Source organism: Momordica charantia, assembly GCF_013281855.1.
Source record: "Momordica charantia cultivar OHB3-1 chromosome 9 unlocalized genomic scaffold, Mcharantia_2.0 BLBB01000009.1, whole genome shotgun sequence".
Lineage (NCBI taxonomy): Eukaryota > Viridiplantae > Streptophyta > Magnoliopsida > Cucurbitales > Cucurbitaceae > Momordica > Momordica charantia.
The window spans coordinates 4,280,085-4,298,867 of NW_028275167.1; the positions used below are offsets into that span (position 1 = coordinate 4,280,085).

Below are 18,783 nucleotides of genomic sequence, written 5' to 3' on the forward strand. Positions count from 1 at the left end.
TGTAGCTTAAGCCTTATTTTCTTTTTCAAAGTTAACTTCCTGTGTTTTTTCTTTGTCATAATTACTGCTTCTGCTTCGTAGTATCTTGTATAGAATATTAGCGAAGCTTGTCTTCAAAGCGACCAAATTAAAACTTAAGCTTATGGATCGAAGTAAATTTAAAATTCGTGAGTTTTGAACTTTGCACAAATGAATAATATTAAATGAGGAGAGGAAATAAAATTACAAGGTCTGAACACCTTCTGCTATATTCAACTTAAAATCACACTTATATGGGGTGGGGGATCAAACCCACAATCTTTGTCAATTACCGCTGAGCTACGCTCGTTTTGGTGAAAATATATTCTAATTGATTCTATCTAACAGTACAATATCAAGTGATCCAAGTCGAAACAAATTAATTTTGGGTTGACTGGATATTAGCAAGAAGTAATGTAAGAAATCTCTAAAAATGATGTAAACCAAATTTACAAATTTAAGTTGGATTAATGCACAAAATCCAGCATTATATAACTCTTTCTAATGGTAATAGAAAGAGAAAATAGAGAAATAAGTTTGACGAAGGAAATTATTATATTTCAAAGAAATACAATGAATAATGAAAGGAAATGGTTTTACAATATGCCTGATGAAAGTTTATGGATTTATCAATTTTCCTTCTGATTTGTCTTCTAAATTTTTAAAATAGAAATTTTATTATATATGGCCAGAGAGGGTTGGAAACATAACTTTTTTCTGATCCATCGTTCATTTTTTTTCTTCGTTTTAAAAATACAACATTATAATGTCTTAATTAATTGAGTTATGTCCTTAATTTGACTTGTTATTATTGCTAATACTTAAGATTAATAACATTAATTAACATATTACTTTCGAGATATTATATCACGTAGGTTTACTATCAAATATAAGAGATATTAATAGATATACAAATAAAACACTATATCAAAGGAAAAACTTCTTTATTTAATCTGATACTATGATGACAAAAAAGAAGAAGAAGAAGAACTTTGATATTTTCTCTCCAAATAGATAAGAGGAAATATATATATATATATATATATATATATTTAGAAATTTTTTTCCCGATTGTTATAGGTAGGGCAGGAATGAGACATTTCAATGCAAATCAAATTTGAAGAAATTGTGTAAACTCAGACAATTGATGTGTGTAATGGTGGAGTGAACATACACCCCACATACATGTCATATTAGATTTCCAAATATCCTACTGTCCTCTATACATTAACTCTTCCTAAAACGATACGAAAGAGGAAAACCAAAATAAAGCAATATAAAAATAACACAGAACTATTACGAGAGTACAATAATTGTACTTACTATATATGATTTGTTTTCTAAATAACCTTTTAACGATAGTAGATCTCACATCATTTTTAATATAAGACTGACGTGACGAGTGGTGAATAAAAGGATCCTTTAATTTACGTGCGGTATTAGTATTTTGCGCATCAATTATTGAGTCACCACACGACAAAGATCCGTCACTCTTCACAATTTCTTTCAAATTTTGCTTTTGCTTTTGAAACCTTTCTCCCTCCACAGGCTCTCAATTATTGAGTTATGTATCACAAAAGAGGTACTGTGTAGTCTATAGTTTTACCCACTTTAAAAATTGGCTTTTCCTTTTCATGGCCTTGTTTTCCATTTTAAAAGAAAGAAAACAAAGAGACATACAAAAAAGAAAAGCATTTGACACAGTTCTTTGAGTGTGTAGACCCAATCACTTTTGTACGTCCCAGTTACATTTTAGTCCCAAGCACTGTAACCAAATTATGTTGTTTCGCACTCAAAGAATTTGTATTGTTTAGGATGACCCATCACATTTCATAGTTGATTATGGTGGCAATTCACAACCTCTTTTATCACAGCGACAGTGAATATATGAACAATATATTTCAATTTAGATATAAATCTTTTTTTAATTTAAGATTTTGATTAAGTAACATTGTCAGGAGTGTCACATTTTAAGGTTATTTTTTTTGGATAATCATCTTACCAGTCTTCTTAAAAATGGTTTTTTAACCAATCCGACTTTCTAAAAAGAATTTTTCTGAAAATCTAATTCAAATAATATAATATAAACTAAATATAATTTAAATAATATAATCAATCTAACAAAAGCGAAATGGAATAATTCGGCCAAGAAAGAAAAGCAGGACATGTAAAATAAACTTATCTGACAGTACAGCAATATTTGACAGTTCGAGTTGCAATATTTGAGTGTGTAAAACCAAGACTTGTAAATGCCAAATTTTGCTAAATATTGAAAATTGAATAATATGTTACACTACAAATATTGGCCCAACCTCAGCATACTTGATCACTTCATCTCTCTCGAGCCTTTCTCCAAATCTCTTACCAACTCAACTTCTCACAGCTCACTCGTTTTTCATCAATGGCCGACTCTATTCTCTTCAACCTTGCTGGAACCCTTATAAATAAATTGGGCACTTACGTCCACCAAGAGCTTGGATTGCTCTTGGGTGTCAATGGTGAGCTTGACAAACTCAAAGGCACTGTTTCTGCCATTGTAAAGGTGCTTCTCGATGCAGAGGAGCGGTCGTCCAAGAGCCATGCACTGGAGGACTGGCTTTCAAAGCTTAAGGGTGTCTTCTACGAGATTGATGACCTGATTGACGAGTTCAATTATGAAGCTTTGAGGAGACAAGTTATGACGAGAAATAGAAGAAAAACCAAACAGGTCCGTATTTTCTTCTCCAAATCTAATCAGATTGCATTTAGTCACAAAATGGGTGGCAAAATCAAGGAAATCAGGGAGAAGCTAAAAGTTATTAACGATGACAAAACTCAATTTAAGCTCTCTGAGTGTGTCATAAATAAGTCAGATGTTGATATCTTGAGAAACACACGTGACCCTGGCGATTATATACCTGAAGAGGAAGTGATTGGTAGAAATTATGAGAAGAAAGAAATCATTGATCTGCTATTAAATTCCAACGCTAGAGAAGATATTGCAGTTGTTGCTATAGTTGGAATGGGAGGATTAGGAAAGACTACCATTGCTCAATCGGTCTACAGCGATAAGATGATGACAAAACATTTTGAATTGAGGTTATGGGTGTGTATTTCCGAAGAATTTGAGGTAAAAGTTATCATCCAAAATATAATAGAGTATGCAACTAGGAGGAAAGAGTCATTCCCTCAAATGGCTCTCTTGCAAACTGAACTTAGAAAGTTAGTGGATGGAAAGAAATATTTGCTCGTCATGGATGATGTGTGGAATGAGGATCATGAGAAATGGAATACTTTGAAAAGATTGCTAATGGGTGGTGCGAAGGGGAGTAGGATTTTGATCACAACACGTACCCACCAAGTTGCAAATACTTTTGACTCAACTTCATTCTATTCTTTGGAAGAACTGAATGACAAAAACTCTTGGTTATTGTTTGAGAAAATGGCATTTGGAGGCGAGGGAGCAGAAAAAGATCCTGAGAATTCAAAGTTGGTTGAAATTGGTAAGGAGATTGTGACAAAGTTAAAAGGTATTCCTCTCGCCATAAGAACTGTGGGGCGACTTTTATATTATAAAAAGTCAACAGAATTTTGGTCGTCTTTCAAGGATAAAAAACTTTACCAAATTATAGAACAAGGAAGTCTAAAGGATATGCTATCAATACTTATGCTCAGTTATAACCACCTCCCTTATAATTTGAAGCAATGTTTTCTATATTGTGCTATGTTCCCCAAAGATTATGAGATTCAAAAAAATGAAGTAATAATGCAATGGATAGCACAAAGTTTCATTCACCCAAATGACAAATATAAGTTCATTGATATTGGTGAGGAATATTTTATGGAGCTATTATCAAGGTCATTCTTTCAAGACGTCACAAAAAATGATTTGGGAGACATAATTACATGTAAGATGCATGACTTGATGCATGATCTTGCTTGTTCGATAGTAGAAAATGAATGTGTCCATGATGTGAATGCTCGCACGCTCAGCAAAAGAACTCATCATGTTTCATTTGACTTAATGTCATGGGAAGAATTGGAAAGACTTCCGGAAACATTATCTGAGGCAAAGAATTTACGGACATGTTTTTTCCATTATAATCAAAGAAGAACAGATAACAATTTCAATGAAATCTTTGAAAGTGTCTTTTATAATCTTCTGAGATTAAGGACGTTGGACTTGCAGTTGCTCAGTTTTGATAAACAAAATGTAAAGTTTCTTAAATGTATTAGCAAGTTGAAACATTTGAGATATCTAGAAATTCAGATGTATACAAAAACTGAATTTTTTATGAATCATATTACTGGGTTGTACAATTTGGAAGTATTTATCCTCCGATGTACAAGGTTAAAAGAATTGCCGAGAGATATCAAAAATTGGAACGAACTTAAGCATGTTTATCTTTATAAGAATGAGATTATAGAATTCCTTCCGAATTCTTTTGCTGAGTTGAATAATTTGGAAACACTTGTCCTTCATCAATGCACAAAATTAAAAGAATTATTGGGAGATGTCAGAAATTGGATTAATCTTAGGTATCTTGATCTTTCAAGTAGTGGTGTAGAATTCCTTCCGGATTCTATTACTCAATTAAAAAATTTGGAAACACTTCTCCTTCGTTTTTGTTCAAAATTACAAGAATTACCGAGAGATACTAAAAACTTGATCAACCTCAAGCATGTTGATTTGTATGGATGTTGGGCTTTGACTCATATGCCTAAAGGACTAGGTGAGCTGACTGATCTTCAAATATTGAATTTTTTTGTATTAGAAAAAGATAACAATGGTGGTGGATTAAGCGAGTTGAATGAACTTAACAAGTTGAGGGGATCCTTAACTATCAACCGATTGAATTTTTGTACAACTTCTGATCTACCAACAAATGCTAAGTTCTTGCTGCTGAAGTCGAGTCTTCAAGAGTTGGTGTTAGAGTGGGAGTGGGACAACGATTCAGTTAATGAGCCTACAATTGGTGACTTGGACGATGACTGCGAAAGTGTTTTAGAATGCTTACATCCACATTCAAATCTTCGAAACTTATGTATAGATAAATACAGAGGAGTGAAGTTATGTAATTGGGTATCATCCAATTTCCTTGGTTGTTTGGTTACGATAAAGCTTTCAGGTTGCAAAAGATTGCAGCATCTCCCTCAATTTGATCAGTTTCCCAATCTCAAGCGTCTTTCTCTTAGAGAATTATCCGGTATTGAGTATATTTTCAACGATGATTATCGTTGTTCATCAACTTTGTTTCCATCCCTCGAGGAATTAAGCATTTTTTGCATGCCTAACTTGAAGAGATGGTGGAAGAAGGGTCAAACCTCAAAAGCAACCTCCTCTCAAAATGTCTTGTTTCCAATAATATTTCCTTGCCTTTCTAAATTAGAAATTTGGGGTTGTCCTCTGCTTGCTTCAATTACATGTCATGCACCTCCAAAGTCATTGGAAATGAATGATCCAATCGAATTTCATTTTGATCCGGATGAATCAGATGTTGTATCATGGAAATGTTTTGAAAGTCTCTCATATCTACGGCTTACCCACATTGACGAATGGGGTTTTTTGTCCAATTGGTTGCAACATGTGACAACTCTTCAAGAGCTCACTCTAGAATACTGTCAAAATTTAACAAATCTACCAGAATCGATCAGCAACTTCACATCACTCTCAAAATTGGAGATTCTGAAATGTACAGATTTAATGAGTCTACCAGAATCAATTGGCAATCTTACTTCACTTACAGAATTGACTATTGATTTTTGTCCAAGCCTAACTTCATTGCCGGAAGGGATTCGCCACCTTCACTGTTTACAATCATTGACAACTTGGGACTGTCCCATTTTGGAGAAAATGTACAAGAAAGAAACAGGAGAAGATTGGCTTAAAATTGCACATATCCGCCAAGTAAACCATTGGGAAAGCCCTACATAATCCTCAACAGGTATGCAATTCCAATGCAATTTTCTCATTATTTTTATATGCTTTTTAGACGCAGTCATTTCCTCCATCAAACATTTCAATTTATTTCTCTACCTTTCTCTTTCAACCGCCATTACAATTTACATCTCACCCCACTCTAAAAGCAGAAGAAGGATGCCACCTAAGAACGCGGACACGGACACGATAGGACACGGCGATACGTCAATTCCTAAAAAATTAGGACACGGACACGTTGGGATATGTTTTTTTAAAAATTTTTTTTAGGATATATGTAAATTTAACCCAAAAAATATTTAAAAAGTCCTTGTAAAAAAAAAAAGAAAGGGACAGAAACAAAACGCAGATACTAAGAAAAATAAAGTTTAAATTTAGTAAAATAAAATGGTCAAAATTCAAAAAGCAGTTTAAAAAATAGAATTGTTTTTAGTATATGAAAATGAAAGAAAAACAGAGGGTTGAAAAATAAAAAAGTTAGGTTATTAGAGTTTACCTAAGAAGCAAAAAAGAGAAACAGAGGGTAGGGTTGCGTCGTCCGCAGCGGCAAGGGCAAGCGGGCGTCGGCGTCAGTGGCAGCGGCAAGGGCGAGCGGCGTCGGCTTCGTGGAGTGGGTGGTGTGTTTCATTTTCGTGGGTGGATATTAGTTTATTTATCATTTATTTGTTTTTTTTTTAATTACTAATGGGCATTGGACCTTCTTATTTGAGCTCAGAAAACCCACAAAACTATCATCCCGTGTCCATCCCATGTCCATACCGTGTCCAGCCGTGTCCGATTTAAAAAAAAAAAAAAAAATCAGACACGCCAAAATGCGTGTCTGATAATCCGTGTCGGACACGTGTCCGACACAGATACTTCGCCCAAAAATGTGTGTCCGTGTTTCTTAGGATGCCACGCTGCCTGGACTTTGAGCCTACATATTCAAGCCAACAATTGCTCAATCTTTGAAAAACTTAGCAAATGAAGGAATAATATAATTCAGGTATATGAATAGCTAACTCTCTCTGTGCTTCTTTCAAACTCACACAAGTCCCACCTACATATATATCTTTGCTTTCTTCAACATTGAAATGCCTTTTCATAGTCATTTAGAATTTCAATATATATTGAGAAGAAACCAAACCAAGCCCAAAATTTGGAAAAGAACTTCAAAAAGTCAGAAATAGTCAACTATAAAATGAGTAAACAACTTGTGCAATTTGGGATTTGATAATTTTGGTTAAGATTTGTAGATCAATCTGTAATGCTGTAGGATGAGTTTGTTTTTTAATCATATAAATGATTTGCTGCTGAGTACAGAGGAGAGGAAGAAGCCAATAATTGAAGGTATCCATACTTCAAAAAGTCATTTGCTGCCTTTCTTTAGCCTGTGTTTTCCAACTCTGTAAGTTTATTTCCATTCCATTTTCGTTTTAGGTTGAGATTTTCTTCATATTAATTCTTGAGCAGCTTTATAAAGTTTATACACAAAGAAATCAGAATTAATTTCAATATTTCTTTGGCTGATTTCATGAGCAGAAGCCTAGCCAAAACTTGAAAACATAGTTTTTGAATCTGATGACAATAAGTGATCACACATAATGACTTGAGACCATAGGTTTGGTGCCCACTATTTTCTTTGCTTTCATGGATTTTTCTCAAATTTTCTCCTGTGTCGTAATAATTCAGTCTCAAAGATGAATTTGCATATATGCACTTTATCTTGAATATATAGTAAAATATCTATTATGTGTATCTCCTAGCTCTGATTGAGAGAAAAATTCTTTGTGTGTCTGTTAGTTGTTGACATGAGTGAATGAGACCATGGTTTGGTGCCCAATTTTAAGGGATTTTTCTACTTTCTCCTGTGTGTAATATTGTCAAAGTGTCAATATGCTTTATCTTGATATATATATCTATTATGTGTATCTCCTAGCTCTGATTAGAGAAAATTTTGTGTGTCTGTTATTGTTGATAGTGAAGATTTTGACTACGGTCACGTGGTTTTTTTACTCCTCGATTTGGGGAGGTTTTTCCACGTTAATATCGTTGGTGTTATATTGTTTTTTGCTTGCTTATTCCCAGTAAAGGAGATAATTGATTAGTAGTAGTCAAATTTGTTTAACCCATCAATGAGGTCGAATGAATGGTTGGAGAAGCCATGTTTGGTTGCCAGCTTGTACCTTGGCTCTGCCTCCCCCTTCAGAAATTTTGTTGGTTTCTCCAAGATTTCAATTCTGCCACTAATGGAGAGCAAGCATTTACCATAAGAACAAGAAGGGAAGCCAATCTTTGGATGAAAAGCTTACTCATATCCAAATAGGGTCCTTGTCTTTAGAAGCAACCCGTCATCCAAATAGAGTTCTTGCTAGAGTTTAGTAGTGAAAACCAAGTCAAAAGCCAAGATTTTTTCATAAGTTATTCATCTGAGCAATCATGGTACGTAACTCATAAATTTTGTATCAAAATCATAGCTGGAACTTGGTTGTAGTTTGAATTTCAATTAGGTGAAAACTCGGCTGAATCCAAATAGATTATATGATTTTTTGATATGTATATGTAGTAGGTTTAGCTTTTTCTTTTTCAAAGTTAGACTTTTTTTTCTCTTTTTGCTATAATTGCTCTGTAATTTTTTAATAGGATAATGGCAAAGCTTATGTCTGCTAGGCTATACAATCAAGTAGTCTAAGTTAAAATAAGTTTGAGCTGCTATAGCATTTGCATCTCTTACCTACTTCATTTACAGGATAATAATGATAGTTCAAATATGCCCATGTCAAAAAACATAAGTCACTTTTTTAAGTTTTGGCTTCTTTCTTTGTTCATGTTTGTCTTTATTTTGAACTCGTTGCAAAATTATCTCGAGATCTATAAAAGTGAAAGACCTTCTATCGTGATTCAAATAGGGTTGGACTTGGCCGAGCGAGGTCGGGTAGATAAGAGTGAAACTATCAACTACTAAAATGGGTAATGATCAAATTCATTTTCGTTTCTTTTTTCTGCTCATCTTTTCCTCTAGTCAATAACTTATCAATTTTTGAATTATTTTAGTACAACAATACGTAGAGATGGAGTTTTGAACATGTTACATTTTGGTCGGAGGTACATTTCTCAACCAATTCAATTGGTTCATGTTGGCAAATTTGGAATTGATGGGACATAATAATTTTATTTATGAGCCCCATTGCATAATACAAGCTTAATCCCTACCGTGGAGCAAAAGAGGTTTGCATTTTTTAAAATCTTATCAGTCTTCTCTGCATAGTGCACACAAAATGTCATAAATATATTAGATCTTTATTATTTCTCTTCCCCAAAAGATATGATCAATAATAAAACTTTTAAAAATACATAGACAAGATTGAACTATAAATATTAAATATATAATTTAATATTTTCATCAACGCATCCTAATTCTTTGGGTAAATCTTAGTACTATACCATTCCTACTATTAGTGGATAAATAGCAAAAATCTAACACAAATAATTTGCACTCTAAAATAAGTTATAAAAATCTAATTGGCACTATTGATTTGAACTCCAAAATGAAAATAAAGTCATAAATGAATAACTTGTCACCCATTGATTAATTTTGACTATCACTAATAATAGGGATGTCTTGTAAATTTTGCTTGATATTAAACTTTTATTTGGGTGGCACAATCTTCAAAATGAAAATATTTAAAATTATGTATTTATAGAAAGTAATTTCAAATATAATATATATTTTTATAAAAATAATAATGGTTAATATAGGTTTTTTTCTAACTTAATTAGTCACTGGTTACTTGAAAGAATCATTAATACATATTGATTAAAGGGTTCCTATGATTAACTAACTGAAATCATAACTGTACTAATGATCTGTTGATTAAGTTAGAGAGGTTCAAAGTTCATACCCCAATTTGTTAGAATTAAAAAACTAACGGTAATCCACAAATATAATTTTTTTTCAGGTTCTTATTTTGTAATATTTTATAACTATGCATTTTATTTTTCTCAAAAAAAAAAAAATATAATATATATATATGCATTTTCTTTTACCAATATACGTGCTTTCTGTTTTAATTGTTACAATATTATTATTTTGTTGAACCTAAAATATTTATTGTATATATTATTTACTAAAAGCATTACTAATAATTGAATAAAAAAATATCTTTGCAGAAAATTATCATTCAAAATAAATTAGAATTGAGTAAATTGATATCATCAAATTTTATGCGTTAACCTAATGACAGAAGAACTAAATCAAGCATGTCAACTTAAGCATAGTGTTGTACGAAGAGGAAATGTAGCTACCATGTGTCGCAACACCAGAACAACACATCGAGAAGTACTCTAAAGGAGGGAGCCATCAATATGCGGAGGTCGTAAATGTCGAACTCACTTACATCTAGGGTGTCGATCTCTAGAGTGTACTATACGTCTCAATCTATTCCACCATCTTCAAAGTAGCCAGCGATTCTGAAAAAGAGAGTAGTAAATGATAATGCAATTTCCAACAAATCCTGTGATATGGGGATGAATTGGCAAGAGGTTAATAACGATGCTTAAACCATGATCATCTATAAATCAAATGGGTAAAACCCTATTAACGATATGTGTGAATCTCAACTACAAACATATATTTTAAATTCCGACCTATACTGACTTAAGTATCAGAGTGCTGATCACCACCCTCTGTGTAGCCGATCATCTTAAATTGGTAACTCATTCCCTCTAAATCAACCCTAGTCCCTTTGGACCAATTATTTAATCAAAAATAAAAATAAAATTAACTGAGACACTTGTCCTTTCGATTTATAAAAACTTGAAAGAACTTCCAGAAGATATAAAAAATTTGACAAACCTTACACGTCTTGTTCTTAAGAGCCGCAGAAATGAGAATATAGAATTTCTTCCAAATTCTATAAGTGAGTTGAATAATTTGGAAACACTTATCCTAACGGGGTATGGAAAGGTAAAAGAATTGCCGCAAGATATCAAAAATTTAATCCACCTTCAGCATCTTGATCTTCAATGGAATAACAGTATGGAATTTCTGCCGAATTCTATTAGTGAGTTGTGTGAATTGAAAATACTTATCCTTCGATGTTGTACAAAATTAAAAGAATTGCCGAGAGATGTCAAATATTGGATCAATCTTAAGTATCTTGATCTTTCAGGGAGTGGTATAGAATTCCTTCCAGATTCTATGACCCATTCAAATAATTTGGAAACACTTCTCCTTAGTTTTTGTTCTAAATTAAAAGGATTACCAAGAAATACCAAAAAATTGATCAACCTTAAGCATCTTGATATATTTGCATGCGATGCTTTGACTCATGTGCCAAAAGGACTAGGTGAGCTGACTAGTCTTCAAACATCGAATTTGTTTGTATTAGGAAAGGACAATAATGGAGGTGCATTAAGCGAGTTGAACGGACTTAACAAGTTAAAGGGAGTGTTAGGGATCAGAGGATTGCAATTTTCTTCAACAGTTGATCTACAAACGAATGCTAAGTTATTGGAACTAAAGTCGGATCTTCAAAACTTATCGTTAAAGTAGGAGTGGGACGATGAGCCTACAATTGGTGATCACTTGGACGATGACTACGAAAGAGTTTTAGAATGCTTACGGCCATATTCAAATCTTCTAAAGATACGTATGGATGGATACAGAGGAGTGAAATTATGTAATTGGTTATCATCTTCCTCTTATTCTTTTGATGGTCTGGTCCACATGGAAATTTTCTCTTGTGAAAGATTGCAGCATCTCCCTCAATTCTCGCAATTTCCTAATCGCACGTGGTAAACAATGATTATCCTTGTTCATCAACTTTGTTTCCATCCCTTGAGGAATTAAGCATTTTTATAAAATCGTTGTCAATTCTTTGCTGTCCCATATTGGAGGAAAGATGCAAGGAGGAAACTGGAGAAGATTGGCCTAAAATCGCAATATCACCTACGTAAGCCTCAGGTTGCCATTTCTAAAAACACCCATCAGGTACGCAAAGAGTATATTTCTACCCAATATTTCATTAATGGCTATTATTTTAACTATTTATAAAACTAGATTTTCGCAATTAAACGGATCATTTTTTAGACAAAATTATAAAATTGCAATAGTTAACCCATTTATGCCATTAGTAATCCATATGAGTTACTTTGTCCCTTAGCTCTTAATTTTATTTGTCTTTGAAACGCAATAATTTCATTTTTCGCAATCAATTAATTTCTCTACTTTTCTCTTTCCACAGTAAAAAATAAATAAAAATCTGTATTAATTTAATATTTCTTTAACTGATTTCATGATCACAAGCCAAGCATGAAACTTACAAATAGATTCTAAAAGTTTGAGAACAGCCAACCATAAAACTGGGTAATCCTGTAATTGGTTTCTTCTCTGCTTTTCTTTCCTTTTCTTTTTTCTTTATTTTTTTTTTCTCCTTTTTCCTAGTCAAATAACGTACCAATTTGGGATTTAAAAATTTTGTGGCTTTGGTGTTCATTATTCCATATTTGTAGTTTAATCTCTACCACTGGGAAATTGAAGGATTGAGTTGGTTTAATTTCATGAATGTTATCAACTTTTTGTTGTGTTTCTAAACAGGGGGAGAAGACCATCTGCTATATAACAGATGTAGGTGGAGAAAGCAAAGAAAAGAGATTACCCAAAGTTACATGAGTGAAAGGAGATGACTTGGTGCCACTTTTAAGATTTTTTTTTTTTTTTTTTTGTGTAATATTGTAAAATTTCTAATAGGTTTATTTTCCATATATATTTGTTAGGTATATCTCTCTACTTTGTCTGCCTATTTATTATTGATAGTGAACGGTTACGTGGTTTTTTACTCCTCAATTTGGGGAGGTTTTTCCACTATAAAATTGTTGGTATACCTTATTTAATTTGTTTGTATTATTTTTACTTGCTTACATTCTAGTAGATTCATACGGGAGATAATTGATTAGTAGTCAAATTTGTTTAACTCATCAATGAGGTGGAATGAATGGATAGAGAAACCATGTTTGGTTGCCTTGTATCTTAGCCCCCTTAAAAAATTTTGTTGGTTTCTCCAAGATTTCAGTTAAGCCATTAATAAGAGACCAAGTAATTTCCATAAGAACAAAAAGGGAAACCAATCTTTGGATGAAAAGCTTAGTCATATCCAAATGGAGTAGCTTGTCGTTTGGAAGCAACCTTCCATGTAAATCTTCATTTATGATTCTCAATCTTTTAGTACAGCATATAGGAGTGAAATTTAAATATGTTGCTTTTTAGACGAAAATACATGAACTCAATTAGTTGAGTTAAATTTAGATGGGCAAATTTTAGAGTTGATGGGAGGTAATAATTTTATTTCGAGTCCCATTTGCATAATTCAAGCTTAATCCCTATCATTGAAAAAAAACTCTATTTTCAAAAATCTTATCTATCCCCTCTACATAGTGTACATGAAGGGACAGAATAAACCATGGTTAGATTCATAATTGCGGATCGGGATAACAACAAATATAGCCATCTAAAATAGGCAATTTAAAAAAAAAGGCTTAAAACAACTTTCAATTTGGCCAACTAAAAATAGGAAGATATCTACCACGAATTTACAAGATGATTTTAAAATGAATATATTATTTTCCTACAGGGGAATCCTAACTATATTTTTCCATTATGAAAGCTGAACATAGGAACAAATACGGTGAAGGTAAACATAAGAACAAATACGATAAAGGTGGAGGTGAACATAGGAACAAATATAATGAAGGTGAACAGAAAACAAATATAATGAAGGTGAACAGAGGAACAAATACGGTAAAGGTGAACACAGGAAGAAATACAATGAAGGTGAATAGAGAACAAATATAATGAAGGTGAACAGAGAAACAAATACGATGAAGATGAACAAATGAACAAATACGATGAAGGTGAACACAAAGAAGAAATACGATGAAGGTGAACACATGAACAAATACAGTGAACAGAGGAAAAAAAGAGAAGAAATAAGTTGTACTTTTGTGAACAAATAATACAAAAATTATAAAGTGTTCTGCCTTAGACCAAAAGCGATTTGTAGAAACTCGATTTTTTTTTGTTTCAAAAACATTTTGTTTTTTCAAATCAAATAAATAATTTCATCTAAGATTCATTGGAACAAAAAAAGCCTGGATAGGTACTGACCAGGCCAGGTCGTGGAAATAAAAAGAAAAGGACTTTTCGGATGGAATAAAAGAGGTACTTTAGGTTCACGATTTGACTTTGATCGTTGTGGACTGGTACCAAGATCTAGTCCTAGACAGACAACATATAGGCACCTCCCTCCTTCGCTCTGTCACCTATCACATTGCCCCATCGTTGTTCCCTCGCTTGATTTCGTCAACTTCTGGCATCACCTAACAGATCTTGTGTCTCTCGCTTGATTTCTGTCTCCCTCACCATACCCTCGACTTTCTGTCTCCCTTACCATACCCTCAACTCGGCTTTGATCGTCTCCCTCTCTGATCGTCTCTCTAGGTGCTATGTGTCCTTAAATTTGGTTAGTTTTGTATCTATGTATTAAGTTTATAACAATAGTTGTTGGAAAGAAAACTAGAATGGAGTAGATAGAATCTAGAATAGAGATAATATGAGTTAAAGTTATTTTGTTTTTAAAAATAACTAAATAGAAAGGGTAAAAATATTAAAATCAAACATGTGCAAAATAGTTAGAAAAATACAAATGGACATTTTTAATTATCAAGGATCATTCGGCCATTTTTCAAAATTAGGTGTCAAATAAGGACACCAGGTGTAAATTCTCATAAATAAAACGGATCCAAATCTATCTATTAAAAATGGTTAAATTGCACTAGAATATTGCGGTGTCTGCCTCGAACAAATTTGAAAAACAAACATTATAAATTGTTGTTGTCCTAAACCATGGAATCTAATAAGTTTGAGTTCAGCAAAAATAATTTCTTTATAAAATATAGTGATTTACGGTGACGAATCTAAAAAGTTTTTGAGTGGACCTCCAGTATTTTAAAAATTCATAAAAGTACGATTTTGAGGCTGACAATGTTATTGTTGTAAATACACCCTATAAATTTAGTCTCAAATATTACTATTGTAATCAAGAATTATATCTAGCAAAATTACTATTACCCAATAGTCAAATTCATAACATATACAATGTAAAATTAATAAAAATGTACCTTAGACAATTAATTTGTTCTAAAAATTAAAAAAAATCCATAAAAGCATGATTTTGAAGCTGACAATGTCATTATTGTAAATACACCCTATGAATTTGGTCTCAAATATTACTATTGTAATCAATAATTTTTTTTTTGACAGATTTTAATCAATAATTATATCTAGCAAAATTACTATTATCCCATAGTTAAATTCATAGCATATACAATGTAAAGTTAATAAAAATGTAGTTCAGATAATTAATTTCCAAATTGTTGACTTCTTTAGATTATGCAAAATTGAAACTACAAATTATAATTAGATAAATAAGAACAATTAAATATGAAAAATGATGATTTAAAGAGAATTTTAAAATATCAGTTTAATAATTTATAGAAAAAATATTATTAGCTATATGTAACAATAACGTATAAATTCTTAAAAAAAAACGTATAAGTTGAAAAAAATAAGCCTTGAAATTACTGACAACAATAAGATGAGAGACAGACAAATAATGTATAAATTGAAAAATATTTCTAACAGATTTGAAATAGGAGGTGGTACTGACTAATTACGGTCTAAATGTCCACCAACCTCTTTCCTCCCGATAAATTTAACTAAATATTTTTCCAAAGTCTAAAATATCGATGTCGATGGAAATGTCAAGATTCCAATTTTAGAAAAATGTCAATGTGTGGATATTTCGAAAAATGTCACGGCAATTATAAAATTGGTAGAAATTGTTTAAATTAATAAATAAACTTTGATTGTAACTTAATTAGGTTATAATGGATCACTTTTAATCATCATATATAAAAATATGAGTATGAAAATATTAAATGTCGGAACAAGATAATAAATATTGATGGAAATTATTAAAATTAATAAATTAAAGTTACGTGTTTATTGATAATTTCTCGACGAATAGGTTTGCAAATAGTGTAAATTTAAATTTAAAAAAAGAGTAGGTAAAGTTAAGTTAAAATAAAAAAAATTATAAATAATTTGAGTGAATTATAAATAATTTAGAAATGACGATGGTTCTAAATATCCTTGACATGTCGACATTTCCATCTTGTATCAATCTTTTCATGGATTCGACATCGACATAAGGGGTAAATCGACATTTTCATCGTAGTACAAAAGAAATCGATAAAATAGGAAATATATTAACAAAATGTCACTAATATATACATAATATCAATATTAATTATTTTTTAACTTATTTAAAATATAAAAGTATTTATTTGTTAATTTAAATACTTTTTACGATTGATATTTTATCGATATTTTCATGAAATTGAGGCCTTGATATTTCTAACATTTAAAATCTTGAAAATGATACATACCAATTACCGCTGAGCTGTGCTGACTTTGACATATTTTTATCCACCGGGATGTACACAGATCCAAATTTCCCAATTAAAATTAGTCAAATTGCATTGAAATATTTTATTGTCTCAGCTGTTCCTAGTGACCATTTGCTTGTTTCTTTTTATTATTTCTTTATCTATAAACCCCACTTCCAAGTTGCAATTTGTATTTAATTATTTAGATAAAACAGATCTAAATCTCCCAATTAAAAATAATCAAATTGCATTAAATTATTTTATCGTCTCTAGAGGTGTGCTGTCTCTAGGAAGGAGTGACCATTTGCTTGTTTTTATTATTAGTATTTTTTATTAGTAAACCAACTTACAAGCATGAGAGTAGATTTGTAAGTGACTTAATTAAAATTGCTTAATTAATGTATACCATCTGATGCACCAAAAAAAAAAAAAAAAGAACAAAAATCAGACATAATAATAGGTTTAAAAATACACAAATGTGTATTGTCGTAGTACCTACTCCTTCCATTCACTGTTTGACATATCAATAAGTAATATATTATTGTATTGGTTAAATTACAAAATTTAGTCATAAATCATCTTAATTTATGTTAAATAGATTTTTGAACTTAAAAATATGTCAAATAGGTTCAAGCAGAGTTGATTCAGATCCGAGTAAGGTTGTTTGTATAAAAGTTGAAAAAATGGGTAGCGATCAAATATATTTTTTGTTTTCATTTTCCTAAGTCATATTTTTCTCCAATGAAAAATTTACCAATATAGGGTTAATAGGATGTTAACAAGAGCTCTAACAGCTATAAAATCAAGTTTTTGCACAAATTTAAATTTGACTAATGGACAAAATCAAGCATTATATAACTCTTTCCCATGACTGTAGAAAGAGAAAATAGAAAAATAAGTTTGACGAAGGAAATTATTACATTTCAAAGAAATATATAAATAATGAAACGAAAAATAGTTTATACCTGCGCGATGAAAGTTAGCCGATTTCACCTATTTTTCTTCTTATTTGTCTCAAAATAAAATTGAAAGATAAAAGAAAATTTCATCCATCATTCATTTTTTTTATTTTTAAAAATACAACTTGAAATATGTTATAAGTTTGACTTGTAACAGCGACTTAATTTTTTTTTTATAATTATCTGACGTAGCTGTAGTAGTACGAGTAGGATATATTATTTGAGAGCGTAGACCAAGACTTTTGTAACACGAATAAGGCCAAATTTAGCTAAATATTGAAAATTGAACAATATGTCACACTACAATACAGATATATTGCCCAAGAATTTCTCCAAATCTCGTACCAATTTCTCACACATTTGTTTTTCATCAATGGCAGACTCTATTCTCTTCAATCTTGCTGGAACCCTTATAACAAAATTGGGCTCTTACGCCCTCCAAGAACTTGGACTGCTCTTGGGTGTCAACGATGAGCTTGAGAAGCTCAAAGACACCGTTTCTGCCATTGAAGCCGTGCTTCTCGATGCAGAGGAGCAGCCATCCAAGAGCCATGCACTGAAGGATTGGCTTTCAAAGCTTAAGGATGTTTTCTACGAGATTGATGACCTGATCGATGAGTTCGAATATGAAGCTTTGAGAAGACAAGTTATGACGAGAAATAGAACAAAAACCAAACAGGTCCGTATATTCTTCTCCAAATCTAATCAGATTGCGTTTAGTCACAAGATGGTTGGGAAAATTAAGGAAATCAGGGAGAGGCTAAAAGTTATTAATGATGATAGAACTCAATTCCACCTATCTGAGCGTGTGATAAATAATCCAACGGTTGGTAATGCCTTGAGGAATATACGTGACCCCGGCGATTATATACTTGAAGAGGAGGTGATCGGTAGAAATGATGACAAGAAAGTAATCATAGATCTTCAATTAAGTTCCAACACTAGAGAAAATATTGCTGTTGTTGCTACAGTTGGAATGGGAGGATTAGGAAAGACTACCCTTGCTCAATCTGTCTATAACGATAAGATGATGGCAAAACATTTTGAATTGAAGTTGTGGGTGTGTATTTCTGAAGAATTTGAAGTAAAACTTATTATTCAAAATATAATAGAGTATGCAACTGGGGAGAAACCTGAATCGTTCCTTCAAATGGCTCTCTTGCAAACTAAACTTCGAAAGCTTGTGGATGGAAAAAGATATTTGCTTGTGATGGATGATGTGTGGAATGAGGATCGTGAAAAATGGGATACTTTGAAAAGATTTCTAATTGGTGGTACAAAGGGGAGTAAGATTTTGATCACAACACGTAGCCACCAAGTTGCAAATACTTTTGATCCAACTTCATTGCATCCTTTAGAAGAACTAAATAACAACAACTCTTGGTTATTGTTTCAAAGATAGGG

General features: G+C 32.0%; 1 protein-coding gene, 1 long non-coding RNA gene and 1 pseudogene across 3 annotated transcripts; all 3 read left to right on the top strand.

Annotated features, from left to right (window-relative positions):
• The first annotated feature begins 2,197 nt into the window (after window positions 1-2,197).
• On the top strand, window positions 2,198-9,919 carry LOC111021874 (putative disease resistance protein RGA4). Of its 2 annotated transcripts, XR_002602898.2 has the most exons (4): window positions 2,198-5,942; window positions 7,238-7,322; window positions 8,824-8,884; window positions 8,969-9,919. XR_002602898.2 is itself a non-coding variant. In XM_022298986.2 (2 exons), the coding sequence occupies exon 1, from the start codon at window positions 2,420-2,422 to the stop codon at window positions 5,930-5,932; it is 3,513 nt and encodes a 1,170-aa protein (XP_022154678.2). In that variant the 5' UTR covers window positions 2,199-2,419; the 3' UTR covers window positions 5,933-5,942; window positions 7,238-7,491. The 2 variants fall into 2 exon arrangements, 1 of the variants encoding a protein (XP_022154678.2); XM_022298986.2 differs by lacking the exons at window positions 8,824-8,884; window positions 8,969-9,919 and having other exon boundaries at window positions 2,199-5,942; window positions 7,238-7,491.
• A 1,561-nt stretch (window positions 9,920-11,480) lies between these two features.
• LOC148208856 (uncharacterized) lies at window positions 11,481-12,796 on the top strand. Its single transcript, XR_015787129.1, has 3 exons — window positions 11,481-11,710; window positions 11,818-11,906; window positions 12,513-12,796. It is a non-coding gene; the product is annotated as an uncharacterized LOC148208856 (long non-coding RNA).
• Window positions 12,797-17,752: 4,956 nt separating this feature from the next.
• Window positions 17,753-18,781, top strand: LOC148208857 (putative disease resistance protein RGA3 pseudogene; annotated as a pseudogene).
• The last annotated feature ends 2 nt before the right edge of the window (window positions 18,782-18,783 follow it).